This window comes from Gobio gobio, assembly GCF_949357685.1.
Source record: "Gobio gobio genome assembly, chromosome: 6".
In the NCBI taxonomy this organism is placed as follows: Eukaryota; Metazoa; Chordata; class Actinopteri; order Cypriniformes; family Gobionidae; genus Gobio; species Gobio gobio.
In genome coordinates, this window is record NC_137102.1 from 47,104,101 (window position 1) to 47,124,733 (window position 20,633).

A 20,633-nucleotide genomic window follows, 5' to 3' on the forward strand; every position below is an offset into this window, starting at 1 on the left:
GTTGAACTAGGTATTGCAATCCAAATTCAAAATATTGGAGCGGGTGCCCCCCTCCTCCTCAGACTTGAAGCACACGCAGGTTGCCAGATTGACGACACCAACAGCAGCGAGTGCACCTGACGATGGAAAGCAGCGAGCCTAATAAGGCTGCGTTCACACTTGACGTCTTTTTTTAAGCTGCCAGCGTCTGTTTTACATTATAATCCTATGGAGTAAACTGTTTTCAAAAAAGTTATGAGCGCCAACACTGACGTCTTTTTCTGCAGCTCAGCGCGTCTTTTAAAGTTGAAAAAAGTTAAACTTTTCTGATAAAAAACGCCCTACGTCAAGCGCCTTTTTGACAGCTGGCCAATGACAAGCGAGTGGCAATACCTGAAAGTGGAGAAGGTGCCAGTTATCTCTATACGTATATTTTAGTCTACAATAAAACAAAATATGTCATAAAACACAACCCTGCCCCTTTTCGTTTACATTTAAAACAATATTAAACATATTAATATGTGGTTCAGACAAGTGTGCACATTATCACTGTAATAAAAATTAAATATGACAAAACACAACCCAGTCTTTTTTTGTTAAATGTAAGTTTATGTTTGATCAATAATAGCCATTATAAAAGTATAAGTAAAATTTATAAGAAGCTATGCAAGAAATAGAGCGAACAATTTAGTCAAACATATAAAGTCAGCGCTAGTAGGCTACAACGTAAAGTTAAATAGCCTAAAAAAATATAAATTTATGAAACTTCACGTTGCCCTCAGCCTAAACGATTTGCCAGGGAACAAATTAGAGATCCATGAGACCAAAGATCGCCCGTTAGATCTACACAAGATGAATTATATCTCCTGTTTATCCACTACAGAGACATCAGAGCCAGCGGCAAACGTCTGAAGGACTAGCTGAGGAATGGCTGCTCTCGGCGGGTTAACGAGCGCTGAGCGCCCGCTGATCGACTGGATATCACAACTCCGATAAAATATTCAAATAGGCGCTCGCTCCACAGCTTTGAGCTTTACACAAGTACATTATCGTCGAAAAAAGACTACTTTCGTCACACATTAACAGTAGTATTTTCCATTACGCAGGGTTTCTCATCAGCACTCTTGTTGCTGTTAAAGGTGGGGTAAGTGTTATTTCAAAACTGCTTTAGAAATGTGACTCGGCTGAGTACAATTACAAACTGAGAGCCAATCAGCAGTAAGGGGCGTGTCTACTAATTACGGGGAGAAGAGAGCGCTCAGTGCATGTAAGACATGTCACAGGACAGACTTTAGCTGAGCGATGACAGAAAAAGAGATGGCAGATAAAAAGCAAATGTGGAAGATGTCTGTGGAACAAAACAAGGCTCAAGGAGTGAAGGCCGAGGTTGCTTTATTTCTTCTCGATAGGCAAGTAACATTGATTTTGTTTTGTTTAACAGAACTAATATATTTTGGCTTTTGCTTGAATATGCTCGTGTGTCATGTTCGCTTGTTTGTCCATTTGCGATCGTATTGTCGTTCACTTCAGCGATGATAAAGACCCATTCATTTCCATACCGTATAAGCCTGGAGCCTCTAAACATCCTCCACTGACTGTTTCAAGCGTCCCCAAAATGTGTCCGACAAGTAAGATAATATACTCCTAATAGGCTATATGTTTGTTTCCTCTTTTCATGATCAATATCCCTCTAATCTTGTCATAATTGTAATATGTTTGTTAGTTGGACTGTCGTGCTTGTGCTATCGAGTTGTTCATGAGAACGGTTTGTGTTTTTGGCATGGAAGGGATGACTTTTTCATTGAACATTCGACCTGGATTACCATAGTAACACAGATTCCGCCATAGTCGTCGCCTGGATTACGTATGTATGGGGCGGAGCTATCAAAATAGGGGCGTGTTTGTTTTGGTGATTTGAAATATCAACATCGGTTACCAGAAAGCACTCACCCCACCTTTAACAAAAGACGCCCTCGGCTGCAAGGGAGCAAAACCAAAGAGCCATTTTTCACTTTTGGTTAAAGCATTTTTCCAAAAGAGCCACAGTTAAAAAAAAAATAAATAATAATTTTTAAATGTTTTTTTTAAAGCAGGGCTGCCTGCTAAAATTCGTATTCCTGGGTCTGTATATCACATAATTGCCGTCGCTTCAACCAGTGGACTTGGCAACACTGTGCAGTTGAGTTCTGTTGACATTTGACAACTAACGTTATGCGTCGCTCCGTTGCTCTGATTGGTTGTAGGTCTATCCAATTGAGGTCTTTCCTGGTTCGGTTGAAACACCCCCCATAATCACAGCCCAACGGAGCAGTATCAGACTCATGTTCTGACTAGAATTGAGTATGACGACGTCAGGCTATTTAGACCCTGGTTCCTTTGGTCGAAACACACAGAGTACCACCCCAAAGTTCCTAGTTCATGGGGAAAGTTCCTGCGGTGGAAACGCGCCTTTTGTTTTCCAGAATTTGAGGCTGCTACCGTTGTCTATGTTATTTGTCTATGTTATTTAATGTGAGAGAACAAAAAGATAGATATACATTTGATTGTGAAAACCAAGCTTTATTGTATACCATCTTTATCTCTTCTACTCAAATCCATATGCTGCATCGTTAACGCTGCACTGCTTCAAGTGTAGTCTGGGAATAAAAAACCCTGTTAATATTTTATCCTGTGTCCGGTGTCATCAGTAAAACACATCTCGCCGGGCCACATTTATGTGTCCAGTTGTGACAATTCTTTGTACAATAATGAGAACATACTATTAACATTTGAATCTATGTAGCAACTTATATACTTAATTACTGACATTATATTTTGAATGTACAGCCAGAGGACAACTGACTCTCTGGTGTAGCCTGGTTTTTCCCAAGGTTTTTCTTCTCCATTATCCAACTACAAATGGAGTTGGATTCCTTCACACAGTTGCCTTTGGTTTGCACACTATAGGGGGCTAAAATATATTGTATAATTCGTTAAACTTTGGGCGATATGACCAAATCTTAAACCCTGTTGTATACATGTCATTTATCTGTGGCAGTGATAAAAATCATCAAATAGTAAATAGGCTTTAACAGTACACCAAATTGTTATAAATTGTACAAACCCTTCCAGATTCACAGTCCTCCATATCACAGCATAAATTAATAACCTCAGCGTACATCTACAATATCCAATTTCTTCTGCGTATACACATTTAGTCATAATTTATACTATACAGTAAATCTTAATTGCTTGACTGTATATATAGTACTCACATATAAACTATACTATAACCCAGCTCCTAACTGTTTAATGTGTATAATTAAGCATCAACGTCATAACTCTGTAGTAGTATAGATTTTAATGCCATGTCAGCATCTTAGTTTTTTATGGCAAAATCTAAGTAACAAAAAATGCAATAGTAAAACTGTAACGCTGATCTTAAACAATATGTAGGCAATTGTAAAAAAGCACCATAAAAATTGTATTGACAATGATTATTACTATTACAATACAACACCTAAATGAACTTTAGATACTTTTGGTTGATGTCTTTATTCCCATCCACAGCTCTAGGTAAATATGCTGCTTTGGCAGTTTTCTCCTAGTTATCAAGCTGTACCATTAGTCCCACAAGGACCTTAGAAATGGAGAGACAAAATAAATGACACAATAAATAATGTAGAAATATGTCTATATACAAAGCCGACCAGTATGTTAAGATCCACACTATGCTATTGCACTCAAAGCTGCACTATGTAACTTTCTTGAGCTCAAAATGTATTACATTTATATAATGAGCGAGTACATCATGAACTCATTTTCCAAACCATGTTTTTGTCTTCTCTTGAATCACCATGGTACACATATAATAAGTGTTTATATTCTGACTATTTTAGTCTGGTTCGGGTCACACCGCTGCAGAGTAGCACAGTGCCTGCATGACTCATCATAGACATGAACAGAGAGAAGTAGCTCCGGCTACAATGTTCTTTCGCAAGACGCATGCAGTTTTGTTTATTAACTGCTAGAGCACCAAAAGTTACATAGACTTGGTCGGCGTCGTGTCATAGCTGGGGGCGGAGTTGACGCGGGGGAAAACAGTCCATTCCCCCACAATGTAAATGCATGGGGTTAACCCAGTTTAGCCTGTGTAGAATCACTTTTGCCGCTCGACAGAGCAAGATATATAGAAACACTGAGCCATATTGGGTCAGATTGTCCGTACAGTATCTGTGACTGATAAACAACCCAACGGAATCAATGGCCAGAGGTGTCATTTTCTCATCAAAACACATGCTGCTCCGCCGACCCCCAAATAGGTATGACATGCCAGATTCATAAATCACCCAGTCTTTCGATGAAGACGTTAATTCAGTGTTCCTGAATTTAATGGATTAAAAGTATGTATTACATAAATTTAACATTTTAAAATTATCATAAAACGTGTCTTGTGCTATGAAATTGACATTTGGAGTTGACATGTCAGTGTCACAATATTATTAGAATTACTGACAATAGCAAAGTTTTTTTATTTACTTTTTTTATAGCAACCGTCTTCATCAAAAGACTGGGTGATTTATGAAGGAAACCAGCTATTATGTTGTGTAATATTTGTGGGAGCAGCTGCATTTTGACGAGTACATGTGTCGTAATGTGACTATCAGCTTGATATAGATATAGATAGACCACTTTCGTGGCGTTTTGTGTCCTTTTTAAAACTGGAAAGCACTAGTCTCCATGAAATGGCATGAAAAAGACATTTGCTGATGCTAAATGTATGATGACAAACTGAACAAACCCATTAATAGTCATACTACAGGGTGGCCTTGTGCGTGACCTCTTCAAGATCTTGATTCCTTTCTCCAGTATATTGTCAGCATTTACCCTAGATGTGGATACACATTATACAGATAAACTGATTTAGATTTTAGGGACTGATAATACCATACTTTATACTTTGCTTTCCATGCATTCATTTGAACAATTCCATAACCATTTCATTTGCATCTGCTAGCAAGAGCGTTGCAAAGTAAAACCACAATAGTTCTTTTGATGTGGATTTAAAAATGTATTTTGGCTACTAAAAAATTGTGTGTATCTAAGGTATTCTATACCTCACAAATGACTGTGTGTGCGTGTGTGATCAGTGTGTAATCTCACTTTCATTCTAACTGAAACTCACTGAATAAAATGTTTTAAAGGGATAGTTCACATCCCTTTAGTCATAGAAGTTCCAAACTAGTATGAGTTTCTTTCTTCTGCAGGATACACAAGAAGATATTTTGAATAATGTTGCTAAGAAAATAGTTTCAGTTCCCATTGATTTCCATTGTATTATTATTATTGCCCAAACAGTGGAAGTCATTGGGAACTATAACTGTCTGGCACACCATTCTTTAAAATATCTTATTTTGCGTTATGCAGAAGAAAGAAGTAATAGAGGATTGTAACATGAGGGTGAATAAATGATGGCAGAATTTTCATTTTTGAGTAAACTATCCCTTTTAATATGTGCTACACTGTAGTTCCCAACAATGGACAAATTCAATATTCAAGACAGAAGGGGATTTCAGATCTTTTTCTTACTTGAGTTCTGTTAGATTGGAGCAGTTCTGGCTGATTTGAAGGATCCAAACAGACATCATCTTAGTCAGACAGCGTATTTCCATTTCCATCTTTTTCAGTTTAGAGGATGAATAGGGAAGATACACTAATGCCTCTGAATCCTGTTTGTGGATTAACTGGTAAATTATTGGAGAAAGTTTGGTCCACTCCATGTCAATTAGCTTTGTGCATAGAAAGGTGAGGCTGAGTGAACTGATGTCCGAGGATGTATGCTCAAGCGGGAAAGTCATTATGGAGATACTAAAAACAAATCAAAACATAAAAATGAAACAGAATTGGCATCAATGTTGTTGTGTTTTTATTATGATCAGCCACTATTTCTATCATTAGCTGAAAGTGTGGTACTTTACTGTCTGATCTTTTTTTGATTTACCAATTTACCTGCATTATTGCTACCAATTATAATCTGAATTAGATTGTGGAGAACAAACATGCCAGATAAATGTGAGATGTTTGCCAGGGAAAGGCTTAAACGTACATGTGTACTGGTAAAACTATTATGCTGTTATGGTTACTGAACATAACAGTCATATCATTTTTGGCTACGTGATGAACAGATTGAACAGTTCACTTTTTCTTTACCTGCATGTTTCTTCACTGACTGACAGTTCAACTGATTCAACAGAACATTCCCAGGAACTTTTATAGTGGTGATCGACGGAAATCCTGTAAATCAAATCAGAGAAAAAAAATTAAATAAAACAAAAGCATGTGCATAAAATACATTAAATATATTTTGAGTCAGTGGTATTAAAAATACATTACTGCAGTGATCTCAGGGTCTGTCCTCTCATGAGTGTACACATCAGTTCATCAAGACTAGAGTCTGATAGTTCTGATGGAGTCAACCTTCAAAATCAAATCCAGAAATATACTGTACAGAAGTAATCAAGTCAAACTTGCAATTACAGTACATGCAGAATTATTATGCACATTCATTTTCTGATCATATATATATTTTTTTTTACCAGCACCACATCCTCAAAACGGACTTGAACTAAAATGAACTCCCAAAACTTACTGCCAGATAATGGAAGATGAATTCTTCAAAGAGTGGTACAAGAGGATGTGGTGCTGGTCCTTCAAGAGTCACAACCTATTTGTCTATAAAGCCTATAAATATCTTCATGTATTTTACAACACTTCAGTTTGTGATTCTTATTAAATGGGGGTAATTTTTAAGGATTCTTTAGCTAACTTAAGTCTCTGAGATCCTGACACCTTGCACTGCTGGAGATTCCAGGTAGGTTGCAGTTCAGGAAAAGGGTGGCGCTGGAGACTAAAGGGTTCCTGATGGTTTCACACTTAATTCTTCACCTTAATTCTTTTGCAGTTAACAGGTGTCTTTTCTTCACCACCTGTCTGACCCTGCTGACCCAATAAGCATTTCACTGTTCAATGGTCATGCCTTAACTGCAATTTCTAGTATTGCATTAGTATTGAATGAATCCTTTTCATATTAGGCATTTAATAATTTGTTACTTTTCAGTCTGAGTTAAATCTTTTTAGCTAATTTTATCAGTAAAAGAAAACATGCCTAATAATTCTGCAAACCTGAATATAAGGCGTTTTTAATTTAACTTTCATCTTAAAATTATTCTGTTATTAGTTTGACAGTTGTAAGACAATATATTACAAATATTTTACATTAGGAATATTTGTGCAATAGATAAAAGCATCATCAATGCAGGATCTGTTTTGGACCAAAGCACTTACATTAATTTCTTACATTTGAGGAGTGCCGGCAGAAGCATAGACAGCATTTCAAATGTTAATCTGCAATCACTGAGATGCAATTCTTTGATGCTCTGACAGCACTGAGAGCAGTACAGCAGGGCCCTGCAGTCTGTTCTTTTTAGGATTACATTACATAGATTGATCTCATTCCAGGCTTCCATAGCTTCTTTCACAAAGTCCTCTTCATGAAGTTCATAGAGACAGTAAAGCCAAAACAGTGTTCTATCCGAATATGGAATATCATGTCGAAGCTCTTTCAAAATCCATTCTTTCAGATGAGCCTGTGTTTTTGGATGGACAACCAGACCATGTTTCTTCCTAAGCGTGTGTCTCACATCCTTATTTAGCAGACCAAATGCAAATTGCACCACAGCTGCAAAACGTGGAGGACTAAAATAAGCCCCTTGGTCTGAATGAGTGGACAATATCTGTGTTAGTTTCTTCTGGGAATCTTCTTCATCCAGAAAGACATAGTACAGAGCAGTGAAGAACTCTTGAAAGCTGAGATGCATGAAACTGAACATCGTCTCTTGACGGATTCTTCTCTTAAAGAGGAACTTGCACAGGAATGGACTGCCAGCAGGGTCTGCAATGGTTTCACTTACACTTTCCTCATCAAACAAGACTTGCTGTTCCAGCATCCCTCTCTCTGCCAGCTGACCCAGACTCCTCAGCAGGGTCGGGACGGACTGACTCAAACCCTGGCAGTGATGCTCCAGTAGAGTGGACACAAAGTCAACGTAGATGGAGGTGGTGGTTTCCAGTTCACTTGTTACATCTGTACCATCACTGAACCTCTCTCGCATGACCGTGCAGATGATCCAGCAGATAACAGGGATTGAACAGGCGGTAATGAGAGTTTCATTTGCTCTCACACATTCATAGGCTTTCCTGAAGAGTTCCTCATTCTGAAAGAACTTCTGGAAGTACTCCTCCATCCCCTTGTCTGAAAATCCCATAATCTCAGAGAAACGCTGAGGTCCTTTGAGCAGATTGCTCAGTGTGTCTGTAGCTGTAGATCTGGAGGTAACCAGCAGGAAGGACTCTGGCAGGATTCGACCCCTCAGCAGGTCACAAAGAATGATCTCAGCTGGGGCTTTCTGAAGCCGATCAGTGTTTGATGACATGTCTTTAACGTCCTGTGTGAGTCTCAGCTCATCAAATCCATCAATGATGAAAAGCACCTTCTCTGGTGAATGCTGTAGTACCTGTGAGATCTGATCTGATGATAAACTGCAGCTGTAACTCAAGATCTCAGCCAAACAGTTTTTGCCAGGAATGCGGTTTATTTCTTTACACTTTAGGTGGAACACAATATCAAACCGCCCTTTGTAGAGGTCACCAGATGCCCAGTCCATCATGATCTTCTGCACAGTGAAGGATTTCCCACTCCCAGAATTCCCCTGCAGTATAACAGCACTAGGACTGATCCCATGACTATCGGAGTCGAACAGAGAGTTCAGATGGACAGAGTCATCACTGCTCCTGGAGCTGAGGATCTGCTGGAAGCGCTCTCCACTGGAGGAGATCTCTTCTTCTCTCTCTTTTTGACCTCTATGTTTCTGAAGGATCAGAGGTTGTGTGTAGCGCTCAGACAGCAGCACATGTTCACCAGGCAGTGAGTTATACTCGGTCACATACTGATACTCGCTGCAGATCCGTGTCTTATATTTTAAAATCACTGACCTTGATGCTGCACACATAAAATAAGGAATGTTAAACAGGATTAGTGACTTTTAGAACAAATTCTGATTCTAATAGAGTAATTTCAGAGCAGACTGTAAGTAGCTGCTAAATTAAACATTCAAGACATACAGTATCAGATTTATCTATTACCTGAGGTTTGAGTTTTTTCAGAGGGTGGTCGATTCCAATTAAAAGCTGCAGAAAATTGGACAAACTTTCTTTAAAATGTTGATAGTAAATTATAAATTGTCAACAGCTAAATCTAAAATATATACAGAATTAATATAATTGTATTGCAAGTATCTGAGATCCTTTTTCTAGAACAATTAATACATTTCTCATATGACCTGTGATTACACATAATAGAAAATACAATACATTATCAGAACAATTATCATAGTCAATATTATCAGTGTCAATGAATGTACTACACATTTTTCTTACCAGGTGCATTATGTATGATGTGGACATTGCCTGTTATTGTATTGTTAGTGAGTACAGGTGCTGTAATATGGCTTCCACTCTGAGCTGCAGCGCTCACATTCGGCCCGGCATGAGTTCTGACAATGTCCTCATTACTGTGAAACTCTAGATGACAAGAGAAACATTTTTGACACCCAATGACCCTTTATTTATGTTGTTGCTTTTAGCCTTAAATATCATGAATGGAATGAGCAAGTGTTCGGAACAAGCTTTGTGTACAGCTGAGGAGCAGGGAAAGATTTGACACAACTTTTTGTTTACTTTACAGACTAAATTTGAAACATTAACTAAAGTTCTTTAGTCTTTACTGATTAAATAATGTCACACCCATCCAGGCCATCCCATACACCCACAACAAATTTTGGAACCATATTTTTTTGTATGGTCATCACATAAAAAAGGTTTAGATCCATAGGCTGAGGCTGTGCTAAATAACTAAAGGTTCTCTCTTGAACTGCACCTTTCCTTCCCTTTTCCTTTTCATTATGTTCATTTTCCCTGACCTCTCTCTGTCTTGACTCTCTCCCTTGTGTTTACTTTTTTTGCAACTTTTTAATTTTTGTACCCGCCACTTCTTCTTCAGTAGATCTAACGTTGGGAACAGAACCACTGCAGAACTGTCTCAACACACAGAATCTAAATGTATTGTTCATTAAAAAAATTCTAAATTGCTTAAATGTCAAAATTAGTTAAATAATAAATACACCATTTATATTATTATCACCTTGTAATATCTTTATAGAAAAATCATAATACTGAACAAGTTATTGCATTATTACTAATATGTGTTGTGTTTTTTGTGTGCCCTAGCTCCCTCCAAATGTATAAATCGATGTGAATATCTGTCTGCTAAATTTACTACTGTAACTTTACAATAGATAATAATGATTTCATTTAGCATACAGTTTTGTGACTGACGATAGTAATGGGGTGCTACTGCTAACATTTGCAAGCAGTTTAATACTTAGCTACGTTAAAGAAGACAACCCCACAGTAGCCTTTTCAGGTGAAACTGACCTGCATTGAGGTCAGTCATTTTGCTATATTTCGCTCCTTCTTTGAGAGCTTTCCCTCAATGTGAATGCTTCCGTCGTCCGAGTCCGTAGCACTGGCGAATCTAGCCGAGCATTTAATTACGCAGCAAGGGCAGAAGTTGAAGATTTCTCAACTTTTCAAGCGGCAGGCGTCATCCAATCAGATCGCCATATGCAAATACCCTAGAGCAGACGCTAGCCAATTGCGTTCATGCAACCCTAGAGCAGACGTGTGATTGGCTGTTGTCACTATGACGGTCGCATCAGCGCCAAGCTTCAGCCATGCCCTCCGTCACACCTGGCACGTTCAAAGCTCGCTCAAACCGATGCGCAACGTTTTGCTACGGTTTCCGGTTGAACTTGAACGTCATGTTTCCTGGAAACGGTGTGCAACAGGTTTGAGATGCGTTTTATCTCGTTTGGTGGGTGTGTCAAAAATGTCAGCCCAATCAGCCAACATTATCCGCCTGCAATAACGGAGGCTGCACTTTCAGGACCGCATTTCTAGGACCCTATTTTTTTGTGACAGCGCCACCTACCGATCAGAGAACCGCAATCCCAGGAACGCATTTCCAGGACCCTATTTTTGAGATCCGAAACAAGTGCCACCAAGGCAGTATTTTAACCCTTTTTTTTGTTGAGGTTTTTAAAGGTTTATTACACCCAAATACTGCTTTCTTTATTGCAATTAAATCTGGTTTCTAGGAATGTTGAGTAATTATTGGGTCCAAGTTGCATAATTGAATAACACATCAAGTAAAATAAACAAGGAATGGTATAGCATTTTCAGTCAATCACATTTTCAAGTACAGAGGGAATACACAAGGATGACTCTGGGGGTAGATTTAAGATTGTGTATATTTTATAAAATAATATATTGCAACAGTTGAATTTGAACACACATAAAAACAAATTTGTTCATGACGTGAACCACATAGGAAGAACTTCATGGACAACGTCTTCACTGACTTCTAAGAGAGAGAAAGATAGAAAACTTGTTCAACTCTCAATTTTTTTTTTTCAAATTTAAATTTTTCAAATCTTAGTCACCACAGAGCACACACATTATATACAATACAAAATTATATCAATCTTCATACCAAATAACGTTCATATTACTGTTATTGTATACTGTTCAAAGATTTGGGGGAAATTGAAACATTCATGTCAATAAAGCTCATCTGAACCGAGAAAAAAAAAATAATAGAGATGCAAGAACACCTAAAGACACATCTCTTCCAGCAGCACCTGACCATGCAAGAATAGCACTTATCATTCGATTCATTTTCTGTCTGTCTAATTTATATTAAAAAAAAAAAAAAAAAGAAAAAAAAAAAACTGTCCTGTGTGTTCTGAGCTAGATTAACTGAGACTTGCTACAGCACTTGCATACTGTTGCCCTTGACTGTTCTAGTTGCTTCTTTTGCTCTCAAATGTAAGTCGCTTTGGATAAAAGCGTCTGCTAAATGACTAAATGTAAATGTAAATGCAAGAAATTTGAATAGAAATAACATGTTAATAAATAACATGTTATTTCTACAATAATATTACTTTTCCTGTCCTTTAAATATTTAAAGCTACACTGTGTGATATTTTCCCCCATCTAGTGGTGAAAAGGTATATGACCATCCAGTGAATTTTAGTTTCTGTTCCTCTCAATTCCGATTTCGTTTTAACTCCTACGGTGGCCGATTTAGACCAAGATTAACATGAATTCCAGCTCGACCTCGTCCACATTCGACACGGTGCCTGTGGGATATTCTGTGCGCAGTGGGACCGTTGGAACTCAACTGGCCTAATTATTCGGCTAGAAAGAACTGCAGCTAATCCAGAGTGAACTTTGATGATAGTAATGTTTATTCAGTCATCCAATTGCAAGGCATGAACAGGTTTGCGTGGATATGTACATAAATGTGGTTTCTGTGAGAGAACAAATAAGGATGGTAAATATACATACACAGTTAAGAACTGTATAACTACCGGTATACTTATAAGTTACATTTGTATAATGTAACCGTAAACCAGAGCTTATTGTACCATATATAGGCGCTAAATGCAGCTGCATTAAAGCTACACTGTGTAACTTTTTTAGTCTATTCTAAGCTAAAAACACTTAGTTCTTTCAAAAATATATGTGCTCATTAATGTATATTTACTTCTTTCAAGTAATAAAGTATTCTCGTAAGTTTATAATATGCCATTGAAAATACATAAGGTAATGGGATCTAACGGTGGTCGCCATGTTGCCCCTCCATCTTGAAAGTACATTAGCCAAAGAGGGACATACCCGTAAATTCAAGCTTCGCCTTTGGCGTTTTAACCGGTTTTAACACTTGATGGCACTGTACAAAATTCTCTGCCTCGCGCATATGCGCGTCAACTTGTTCAGACTTGTCTGGTGCATGTGCAGAGAGTTTTCATCTCAGCAGCTCCAGTAACAGAGTTATATGGAGTTTTCCTGGCTTGTTTATTCCTCAAAAGTCTGTTTTTCCTTGTGTGGTATTTCTGTGCGTTAATAACTCCGTAAGTAATAATAGTTATTGTCATTGTAGATGTGTTTCAGAGTGTGTCATCACGTAATTCAGTTGATGTCACCTCAGAAGTATTTTTGTGTCAACATACAATAGCATAATGCTCACCTATTTTGTTATCAACAATGTTTATTCGTTTATAGAAAATATTTGCTTGTAATGTATGTTGATGGAAATATGCATCAGGTCTGATCGGCATATTAACAATTGTTATACAGAGCGCACTGCAGTGCTAACGTTAAAGCGGCGCACACACTTTTGTAACCGGACACCGCTTGTTAGCAGCTGCAGCTGCGCTCCTTTTAAAGCTACACTGTGTGATATTTTCCCCCATCTAGTGGTGAAAAGGTATATGACCATCCAGTGAATTTTAGTTTCTGTTCCTCTCAATTTAATATAATGGGCTTGTTTTGGGCTTGTTTTTGAAGCTGCGGTTGCTTATTTGTCTCGCGAGAGTTGGCAACACTGATCTCAAACCTGTTGCACACCGTTACACACCATTTCCAGGAAACATGACGTTCAACCGGAAACCGTAGCAAAACGTTGCGCACCGGTTTGAGCTTTGAACGTGCCCACGGTGAACATGTCAAACTAACGATCAAAGACTTCAGCTTTTAGTCTAGGATCAGAGGAATCTTTTACATTTGCAAATTTTTTCTCACACGCCTAATCGTGGCCAAAATCGCAGTGTGCACCCGGCTTAACTCGGATAAAGAAACGTAGCTGTCAGTGTGAAAACCTTATCTCAAGATGTTTTTGGACACAGAATGTAGCATACCCCGTCCGAATGATGGCCAAATTTTACTGGTGGTTTATTACATCGTTTTTCACTTTTTTCACGTTTTTAGATTTTCAAAAATCACCGTATAAGAGCTGAACAAACAAGGCTTAAGAAGTGCGCATTAACGTCTTATTCACAAACTCTTTATCTCCGTTGCATTATCATTAACATACACAGAAAATTACACAAAACACTCATACAACTAACAGTAAACAAACATATAGCCCACAGACCGTATCAAAATAGGAGTCCTCCTTAGAAAGTGATAATGTACACCTTAAACATATTTAAACTCACAGAAATATCAAAACATGTATACAAAAACAAATTAGAAAGTTACAAATTACAATAAAGTCTGTGACACAGATCATCCATCAACGGGTAACCATATCTTCCCAAACATGTTAATCTCATCCACTAACAAACTATATATAAAACCACTGCATTTATATAAGAACGTTTACACCAAGCACCACAATGGGAATGTATATTATGGCTTTTGTCAAACTTCTTAAGGGGTGAGTAATATGACCAAAATCTTAAACTCCATCATTTATTTAACTATGGCAATAATAATCCCAACTACTATAAAAAATCAATTTAAATGCATACAAACAATACACACATAGTCAACAGACAATATATTCATATATAGGGTATATTCGGAGGCTTGCTCCAAACTTAATTTCGTTGCATTGTACTTGTACATGTGTAATGACAATAAACTTGAATCTCATCTCATATAGCAGATCTCAAATGCTTGATGGTTTATATTTTCTTCACATATAAACTATGCCATCATTCAGCTCTAAACTGTTAAAATGTAGACCATTAAGCATCAACATCATAAAACTCTGTAAAGCTGCTTTAAAACAATATGTATTGTGAAATGTGTATAAAAACACAAATTGACACATGACTATTACTATAACTACACTACCTAAATGCACTGTAGTAGTTGGTTGATGTGTTTATTCCCATCCACAGCTCTAGTTAAAGCTGTACCATTAGCTCCAAACCAAGGGCCTTAGAAATGGAGAGACAAGAGATAAAACACAATAAAACATGTAGAAATATGTCTATATACAGAACTAGTATGTTAAGATCCACACGGCACACTACGATCTTGCTATTGCATTGAAAAGCTAACATTTAAAATACATTTTTATACATTTATGGAATTATAAATCATTAAAAAAATTGCAGTTGTTATTGTTAATGGTGCATTCTAAGTGTTAATCATATAGTCTTTACTTACTTTTACAAAGTCTCCATAGAAAAGCCCTGGGAATTCAGTTGAATCATCACCTCCTGGTTGCAGCTAAGATCACAGTAACGTGTGCATTCTCTAGATTGTTTATTGCATATGGACCTTCATCAGAAAGCACAAAGCACAGCTTCACTACAGAGTCTTTATCAAACCTGACTTTTGCTTTTAATAGAGTATAATTACTGTCATAACAATGATTTGTGTGAGAAACAGACCAAAACTTAAGTTGTTATTGACTGCTAATGAACTAGGAGATCTAGGGAGGCTGTAAAAAGAAATAAAATGTATGAATTGCAATTCTTTAACTTTTGGTTTGTTCCTCACAAAAAGGTATTATGTGACTTCAGAAGACATGGAATATGCTGCACAAGTCATAATTTTATGGTGTTTGTGTCCTTTTTAAAGCTTAAAAGCTTTAGTCTCCATGAAATTGCATGTAAAGACATTTACTGAAAATGTATGATGATAAACCAATACAAACCCCTGAAATGTCGTAATGCAGGCTGGTCTAGTGCGTGACCTCTTCAAGATCTCGATTCCTTCCTCCAGTAAAAAGTCAGCAATTACTCTAGATGTGATACACATTATACAGATAAAATGATTTAGATTTTAGGGACTGATAATACCATACTTTACACTTTGCTTTTCACACATTCATTTGAACAATTCCATAATGATTTAAATGGATGATCATTCCATGTCATTCCAAATCTGTATGACTGACTTTCTTCTGCACAACACAAAGATAATGTGAACAAGGTAAGTAAGAAAACAGTTTAGCTTCAGTTGAATTCCTTTGGAATTTTTGTCCATACAATGGAAGTCAGTGGGATCTCAAACTGTTTGGGACACCACCAATCTTTAAAATAACATGTGTTCCTCAAACAGGGTTGGCACAACATGAGGGTGAGTAAAATCATTTTGGATGGACAATCCCTTTAAATATGGGCTACACAGTTCCTAACAACAGATCAATTCATATAGGAACATGACAGAAGGTGATTTCATATATTTTGTCTTACATGAGTTCTGTTAGACTGGGGCAGTTCTGGATGATTTGGAGGGTCCTAACAGACCACGTCTTACTTAGACAGCCCATTGTCATTCTCATCGTTTTCAGTTTAAAGAGAGAACAGAGAACAGACATTAATGCATCTGAATCTCCTTGGTGAAATATCTGAACGAGTCTGGCCCAGTCGATGTCGATTAGATCTGTTTGTGGAAAGGTGAGACGGATGTGCAAAGATGCTCCTTTGTCTTCCAACCATTGAGGTTTTATGTAGATACTATATAAAAAAGAAAAAAATTTGTTGTTGTGGTTGTAAACCACCAAGTCTTTTCTTAGAAGAACCTTTTTAAAATGATGATTAATAGATGGTCTATTGGGCACCAGCCATTATTTGCATCGAAAGCAATAATCAAAGAAGCTAAAGGTGTAGTACTTTATTGTTTAAATAGTTTTGGGTCACCAATTTAGCAGCATTATAATTACCATAATTATAATCTGAAAGTATTAGATTGTGGGCCAGATAAATGTGAGATGTTTGCCAGGAAAAGGCTTATACGGCTTATAACTGTTATGCTAGTATGGTTATTGAACAATTTGTCAATAAAACTGGTTATCCAAGATATAATCATTACATAACTTTTTCTGGTTATCATGAAAAAAACAACAACAACAAAAAAAACTTCACCAGAATCGGTCTTCTTGAAATATCAGATCAATTCTCAAATTCCCAAATGTTGTACATTGGAGGCAGAATTCAGTGCTGCAAATCAAAGGACAGAAAAACACATGAAAAACATAAAACAAAAGCACAATGACCTATGATAGCTAATGTGTACATAAAATACATTAAATGTTTAAAATGTATTTTGAGATATTACCAGTGTGAGCTCAGGGTATGTCCTCTTGTGAGAGCATGCATCAGTTCAACAAGTTCAGAGTCTGACGAAACTTCTACAGTCAAGCTACAAAATAAAATCCAGAAGATGAATGTACAGACTAAATAATCAAGTTATTGCAATAACTAACAATAATAACGTAATGACACATTTATAAATTGTGTAAAATATGTATCTGCATTTAAATAATAGAATAATAAATTCACAAGTAAGAAATTAAATTTAACCAACCAGTAATGGTATGAATATAAAAATCGAATTAATTAGGTAGATATTAATTAGATCCACTGAGTATCTGTTCTGGATCAAAGCACTTACATTGAATACTTAAACTTTTGGAGAACAGGCAGAATCATAAACAACTTTTCTGATGTTATTCTGCAATCCTCAAGACACAGTTGTTCAATGCTCTGACAGCACTGAGAGCAGTACAGCAGGACCCAGCAGTCTGTTCTTCTTAGGAATGCACCATATGCATTAATTCTGTTCCCGGCTTCCATAGCTTCTTTCACAAAATCCTCTTCATGAAGTTCATAGAGACAGTGAATGATAAAAGGTGTTTTTTCTGGATAAATGAATTCATTTTGAAGCTCTTCCCAAATCCATTTTTTCAGATGAGTCTGTGTTTTTGGATGAACAACCAGATCATGTTTCTCAAGTGTGCATCTCACATCCTTATTCAGCAGACCAAAAGCAAATTGCACCACAGCTGCAAAACGTGGAGGCCAAATATCAACATTTTCATCATTGGACAATAGCTGAGTAAATTTCTTCTGGGACTCTTCTTCATCCAGAAGGACATAGTACAGAGCAGTGAAGAACTCCTGAAAGCTGAGATGCATGAAACTGAACATCGTCTCTTGACGGATTCTTCTCTTAAAGAGGAACTTGCACAGGAATGGACTGCCAGCAGGGTCTGAAACTGTTTCATAAACACTTTTTTCATCAAACAGGACTTGCTGTTCCAGCGTCCCTCTCTCTGCCAGCTGACCCAGACTCCTCAGCAGGGTCGGGACGGACGGACTCAAACCCTGGCAGTGATGCTCCAGTAGAGTGGTCACAAAGTCAACGTAGATGGAGGTGGTGGTTTCCAGTCCGCTTGCTACATCTGCATCAATTTTGAGTCGTTCCTTGATAGTTGTGCAGATGATCCAGCAGACAACAGGGATTGAGCAGGCAGTTAAACTGGTTTCAATTTCCTTCACAAGTGTATAAGCCTTCCTGAAATGTTCCTCATTTTCAAAGAACTTCTGGAAGTACTCCTCCACCCCCTTCTCAGAGAAACCAATTATCTCAGAGAAACGCTGAGGTCCTTTGAGGCGTTTACTCAGTGTGTCTGTAGCTGTAGATCTGGAGGTAACCAGCAGGAAGGACTCTGGCAGGATTCGACCCCTCAGCAGGTCACAAAGAATGACCTCAGCTGGGGCTTTCTGAAGCGGATCAGTGTTTGGTGACATGTCATAAACGTCCTGTGTGAGTCTCCGCTCATCAAATCCATCAATGATGAAAAGCACCTTCTCTGGTGAATGCTGTAGTACCTGTGAGATCTGATCTGATGATAAACTGCAGCTGTAACTCAAGATCTCAGCCAAACAGTTTTCGCCAGGAATGCGGTTTATTTCTTTACACTTTAGGTGGAACACAATATCAAACCGCCCTTTGTAGAGGTCACCAGATGCCCAGTCCATCATGATCTTCAGCACAGTGAAGGATTTCCCACTCCCAGAATTCCCCTGCAGTATAACAGCACTAGGACTGATCCCATGACTATCCGAGTCGAACAGAGAGTTCAGATGGACAGAGTCATCACTGCTCCTGGAGCTGAGGATCTGCTGGAAGCGCTCTCCACTGGAGGAGATCTCTTCTTCTCTCTCTTTTTGACCTCTATGTTTCTGAAGGATCAGAGGTTGTGTGTAGCGCTCAGACAGCAGCACATGTTCACCAGGCAGTGAGTTATACTCGGTCACATACTGATACTCGCTGCAGATCCGTGTCTTATATTTTAAAATCCCTGACCTTGATGCTGCACACATAAAATAAGCAATGTTAAACAGGATGAGTGACTTTTAGAACAAATTCTGATTCTAATAGAGTAATTTCAGAGCAGACTGTAAGTAGCTGCTAAATTAAAACATTCAAGACATACAGTATCAGATTTATCTATTACCTGAGGTTTGAGTTTTTTCAGAGGGTGCTTGGTTCCAAGTAAAGGCTGCAGAAAATTGGACAAACTTTTTTAAAATGTCGATAATAAATTATAAATCTAAAATATATACAGAATTAATATAATTGTATTAGCAAGTATCTGGTAGGCCTAGATCCTTTTTCTAGAACAATTAATACATTTCTCATATGACCTGTGATTACACATAATAGAAAATAAAATACATTATCAGAACAATTATCAGTCAATATTACCAGCATCTATGAACACATTTTTCTTACCAGGTGCATTATGTATGATGTGGACATTGCCTGTTATTGTATTGTTAGTGAGTACAGGTGCTGTAATATGGCTTCCACTCTGAGCTGCAGCGCTCACATTTGGCCCAGCGTGAGTTCTGACAATGTCCTCATTACTGTGAAACTCTAGATGACAAGAGAAAATTTTTAGACACCCAATAACTCTGTATTAATATCGTTGCTTTTAGCCTTAAATATCATGAATGAAATGCGCATATATTCAGTACAATGTTACATGCTTTGTGTACAGTTGAAGAGCAGAGAAAGATATGACATAACTTTTTGTTTCAAAATCACTTTTATTTAACAGACTAAATTTTAAATATTAACTTTAGTCTGGACTGATGAAATAATGTCACACCCAAAACCATGAGACAAAAATAATTATAAAAGGTCTAGTTTGACATACTGTCAAAAGTGTCCATCTCAAACAGCTCATCCTCTGCAAGAATAGAAACACACACAATCAATAATATAACAGTGAATGCGACTTTTCAAAACTTTATATCACAATTAATAGAAAAAGCATAGTGATAACAGCTTGCATTACAAGTATTTCCAGCTGAACAAGTTTTAGTTAGCATAAGTTTTGCGACGTTACCTTGTTTTCAAGGGGTAGAAAGCCAGACTGGAGTTTCCGTGATCAGTCGCTTCCGGCATGTCGAGCGGATGTCAGAAAGAGAACTGCGTCAAATGAAAAACGGCAAAGCAAAATCATACTTGAAAAACAGTTCGAACTGTTAATTTGATGTGTTTTCGTAAGAGGACAGACAATGGCAGTCAGTATACTACTGGATAAAAACAATAGGTTTAAGACAAGGACAATATTTTAATGCTTTCTTTTGCCTCTTAGAAGCAAAGTCAAATTGATTTATATTCATCCCAGTGACGTTTTATTCTGTTCACAAAATAAGTACACTGCAAAAAATGCTTTTCTTACTTAGGATTATGTTTCCAGTCCAAATATCTAAAATTGTTTTGGGAAAAAAATAACTGAAAATTAAGCACGTTTTTGCTTAAAATAAGCAAAATAATCTGCCAATGTGGTAAGAAAAATAATCTTGTTTTCGGTTTGAATTAAGATTACCCTATTCATTGGCAGATTATTTATCTTTTTTTTTTTTAATTAAAACTCGCTTAACTGTGAGTTATTTTCC

General features: G+C 37.4%; 2 protein-coding genes across 5 annotated transcripts; both read right to left on the minus strand.

Moving 5' to 3' along the window:
• Positions 1–2,520: 2,520 nt before the first annotated feature.
• On the minus strand, positions 2,521–10,658 carry LOC307127563 (NACHT, LRR and PYD domains-containing protein 1 homolog). 4 transcript variants are annotated; one of them, XM_079818865.1, is made up of 9 exons: positions 10,510–10,658; positions 9,454–9,597; positions 9,160–9,204; positions 7,303–9,016; positions 6,352–6,435; positions 6,169–6,252; positions 5,548–5,826; positions 4,691–4,846; positions 2,521–3,598 (listed from the first exon to the last, which is right to left on the minus strand). In XM_079818865.1, coding segments are annotated over exons 1-9 (2,526 nt in total). In that variant the 5' UTR covers positions 10,529–10,658; the 3' UTR covers positions 2,521–3,597. The 4 variants fall into 4 exon arrangements, with proteins under 4 accessions (XP_079674991.1, XP_079674993.1, XP_079674994.1 ...); XM_079818867.1 differs by having other exon boundaries at positions 4,760–4,846; positions 10,510–10,634; XM_079818868.1 differs by lacking the exon at positions 4,691–4,846 and having other exon boundaries at positions 2,526–3,598; positions 10,510–10,629.
• Positions 10,659–13,850: 3,192 nt separating this feature from the next.
• LOC307127562 (NACHT, LRR and PYD domains-containing protein 1 homolog) lies at positions 13,851–20,614 on the minus strand. The gene is made up of 11 exons (XM_079818864.1): positions 20,078–20,614; positions 19,886–19,918; positions 19,459–19,602; positions 19,181–19,225; positions 17,332–19,036; positions 16,996–17,079; positions 16,803–16,877; positions 16,131–16,394; positions 15,590–15,676; positions 15,097–15,210; positions 13,851–14,864 (listed from the first exon to the last, which is right to left on the minus strand). Exons 2-10 carry the CDS (start codon positions 19,899–19,901, stop codon positions 15,099–15,101), a joined length of 2,532 nt encoding a protein of 843 aa, XP_079674990.1. The 5' UTR covers positions 19,902–19,918; positions 20,078–20,614; the 3' UTR covers positions 13,851–14,864; positions 15,097–15,098.
• Positions 20,615–20,633: the final 19 nt, after the last annotated feature.

Bases quoted from the DNA above. Each gene is read 5' to 3' on its own strand.
- LOC307127563 (XM_079818865.1), bottom strand. The intron at 9,205-9,453 runs GTAAGAAAAATG...AATTTTCTGCAG, and splicing joins CATCATACATAATGCACCTG to CTTTTAATTGGAATCGACCA. The intron at 4,847-5,547 runs GTAAGAAAAAGA...ATCCACATCTAG, and splicing joins TCCAATCTAACAGAACTCAA to GGTAAATGCTGACAATATAC.
- LOC307127562 (XM_079818864.1), bottom strand. The intron at 16,878-16,995 runs GTAATATCTCAA...TTTGATTTGCAG, and splicing joins CATACCCTGAGCTCACACTG to CACTGAATTCTGCCTCCAAT. The intron at 16,395-16,802 runs GTGAAGTTTTTT...TTTTTTATATAG, and splicing joins TTTCAAGAAGACCGATTCTG to TATCTACATAAAACCTCAAT.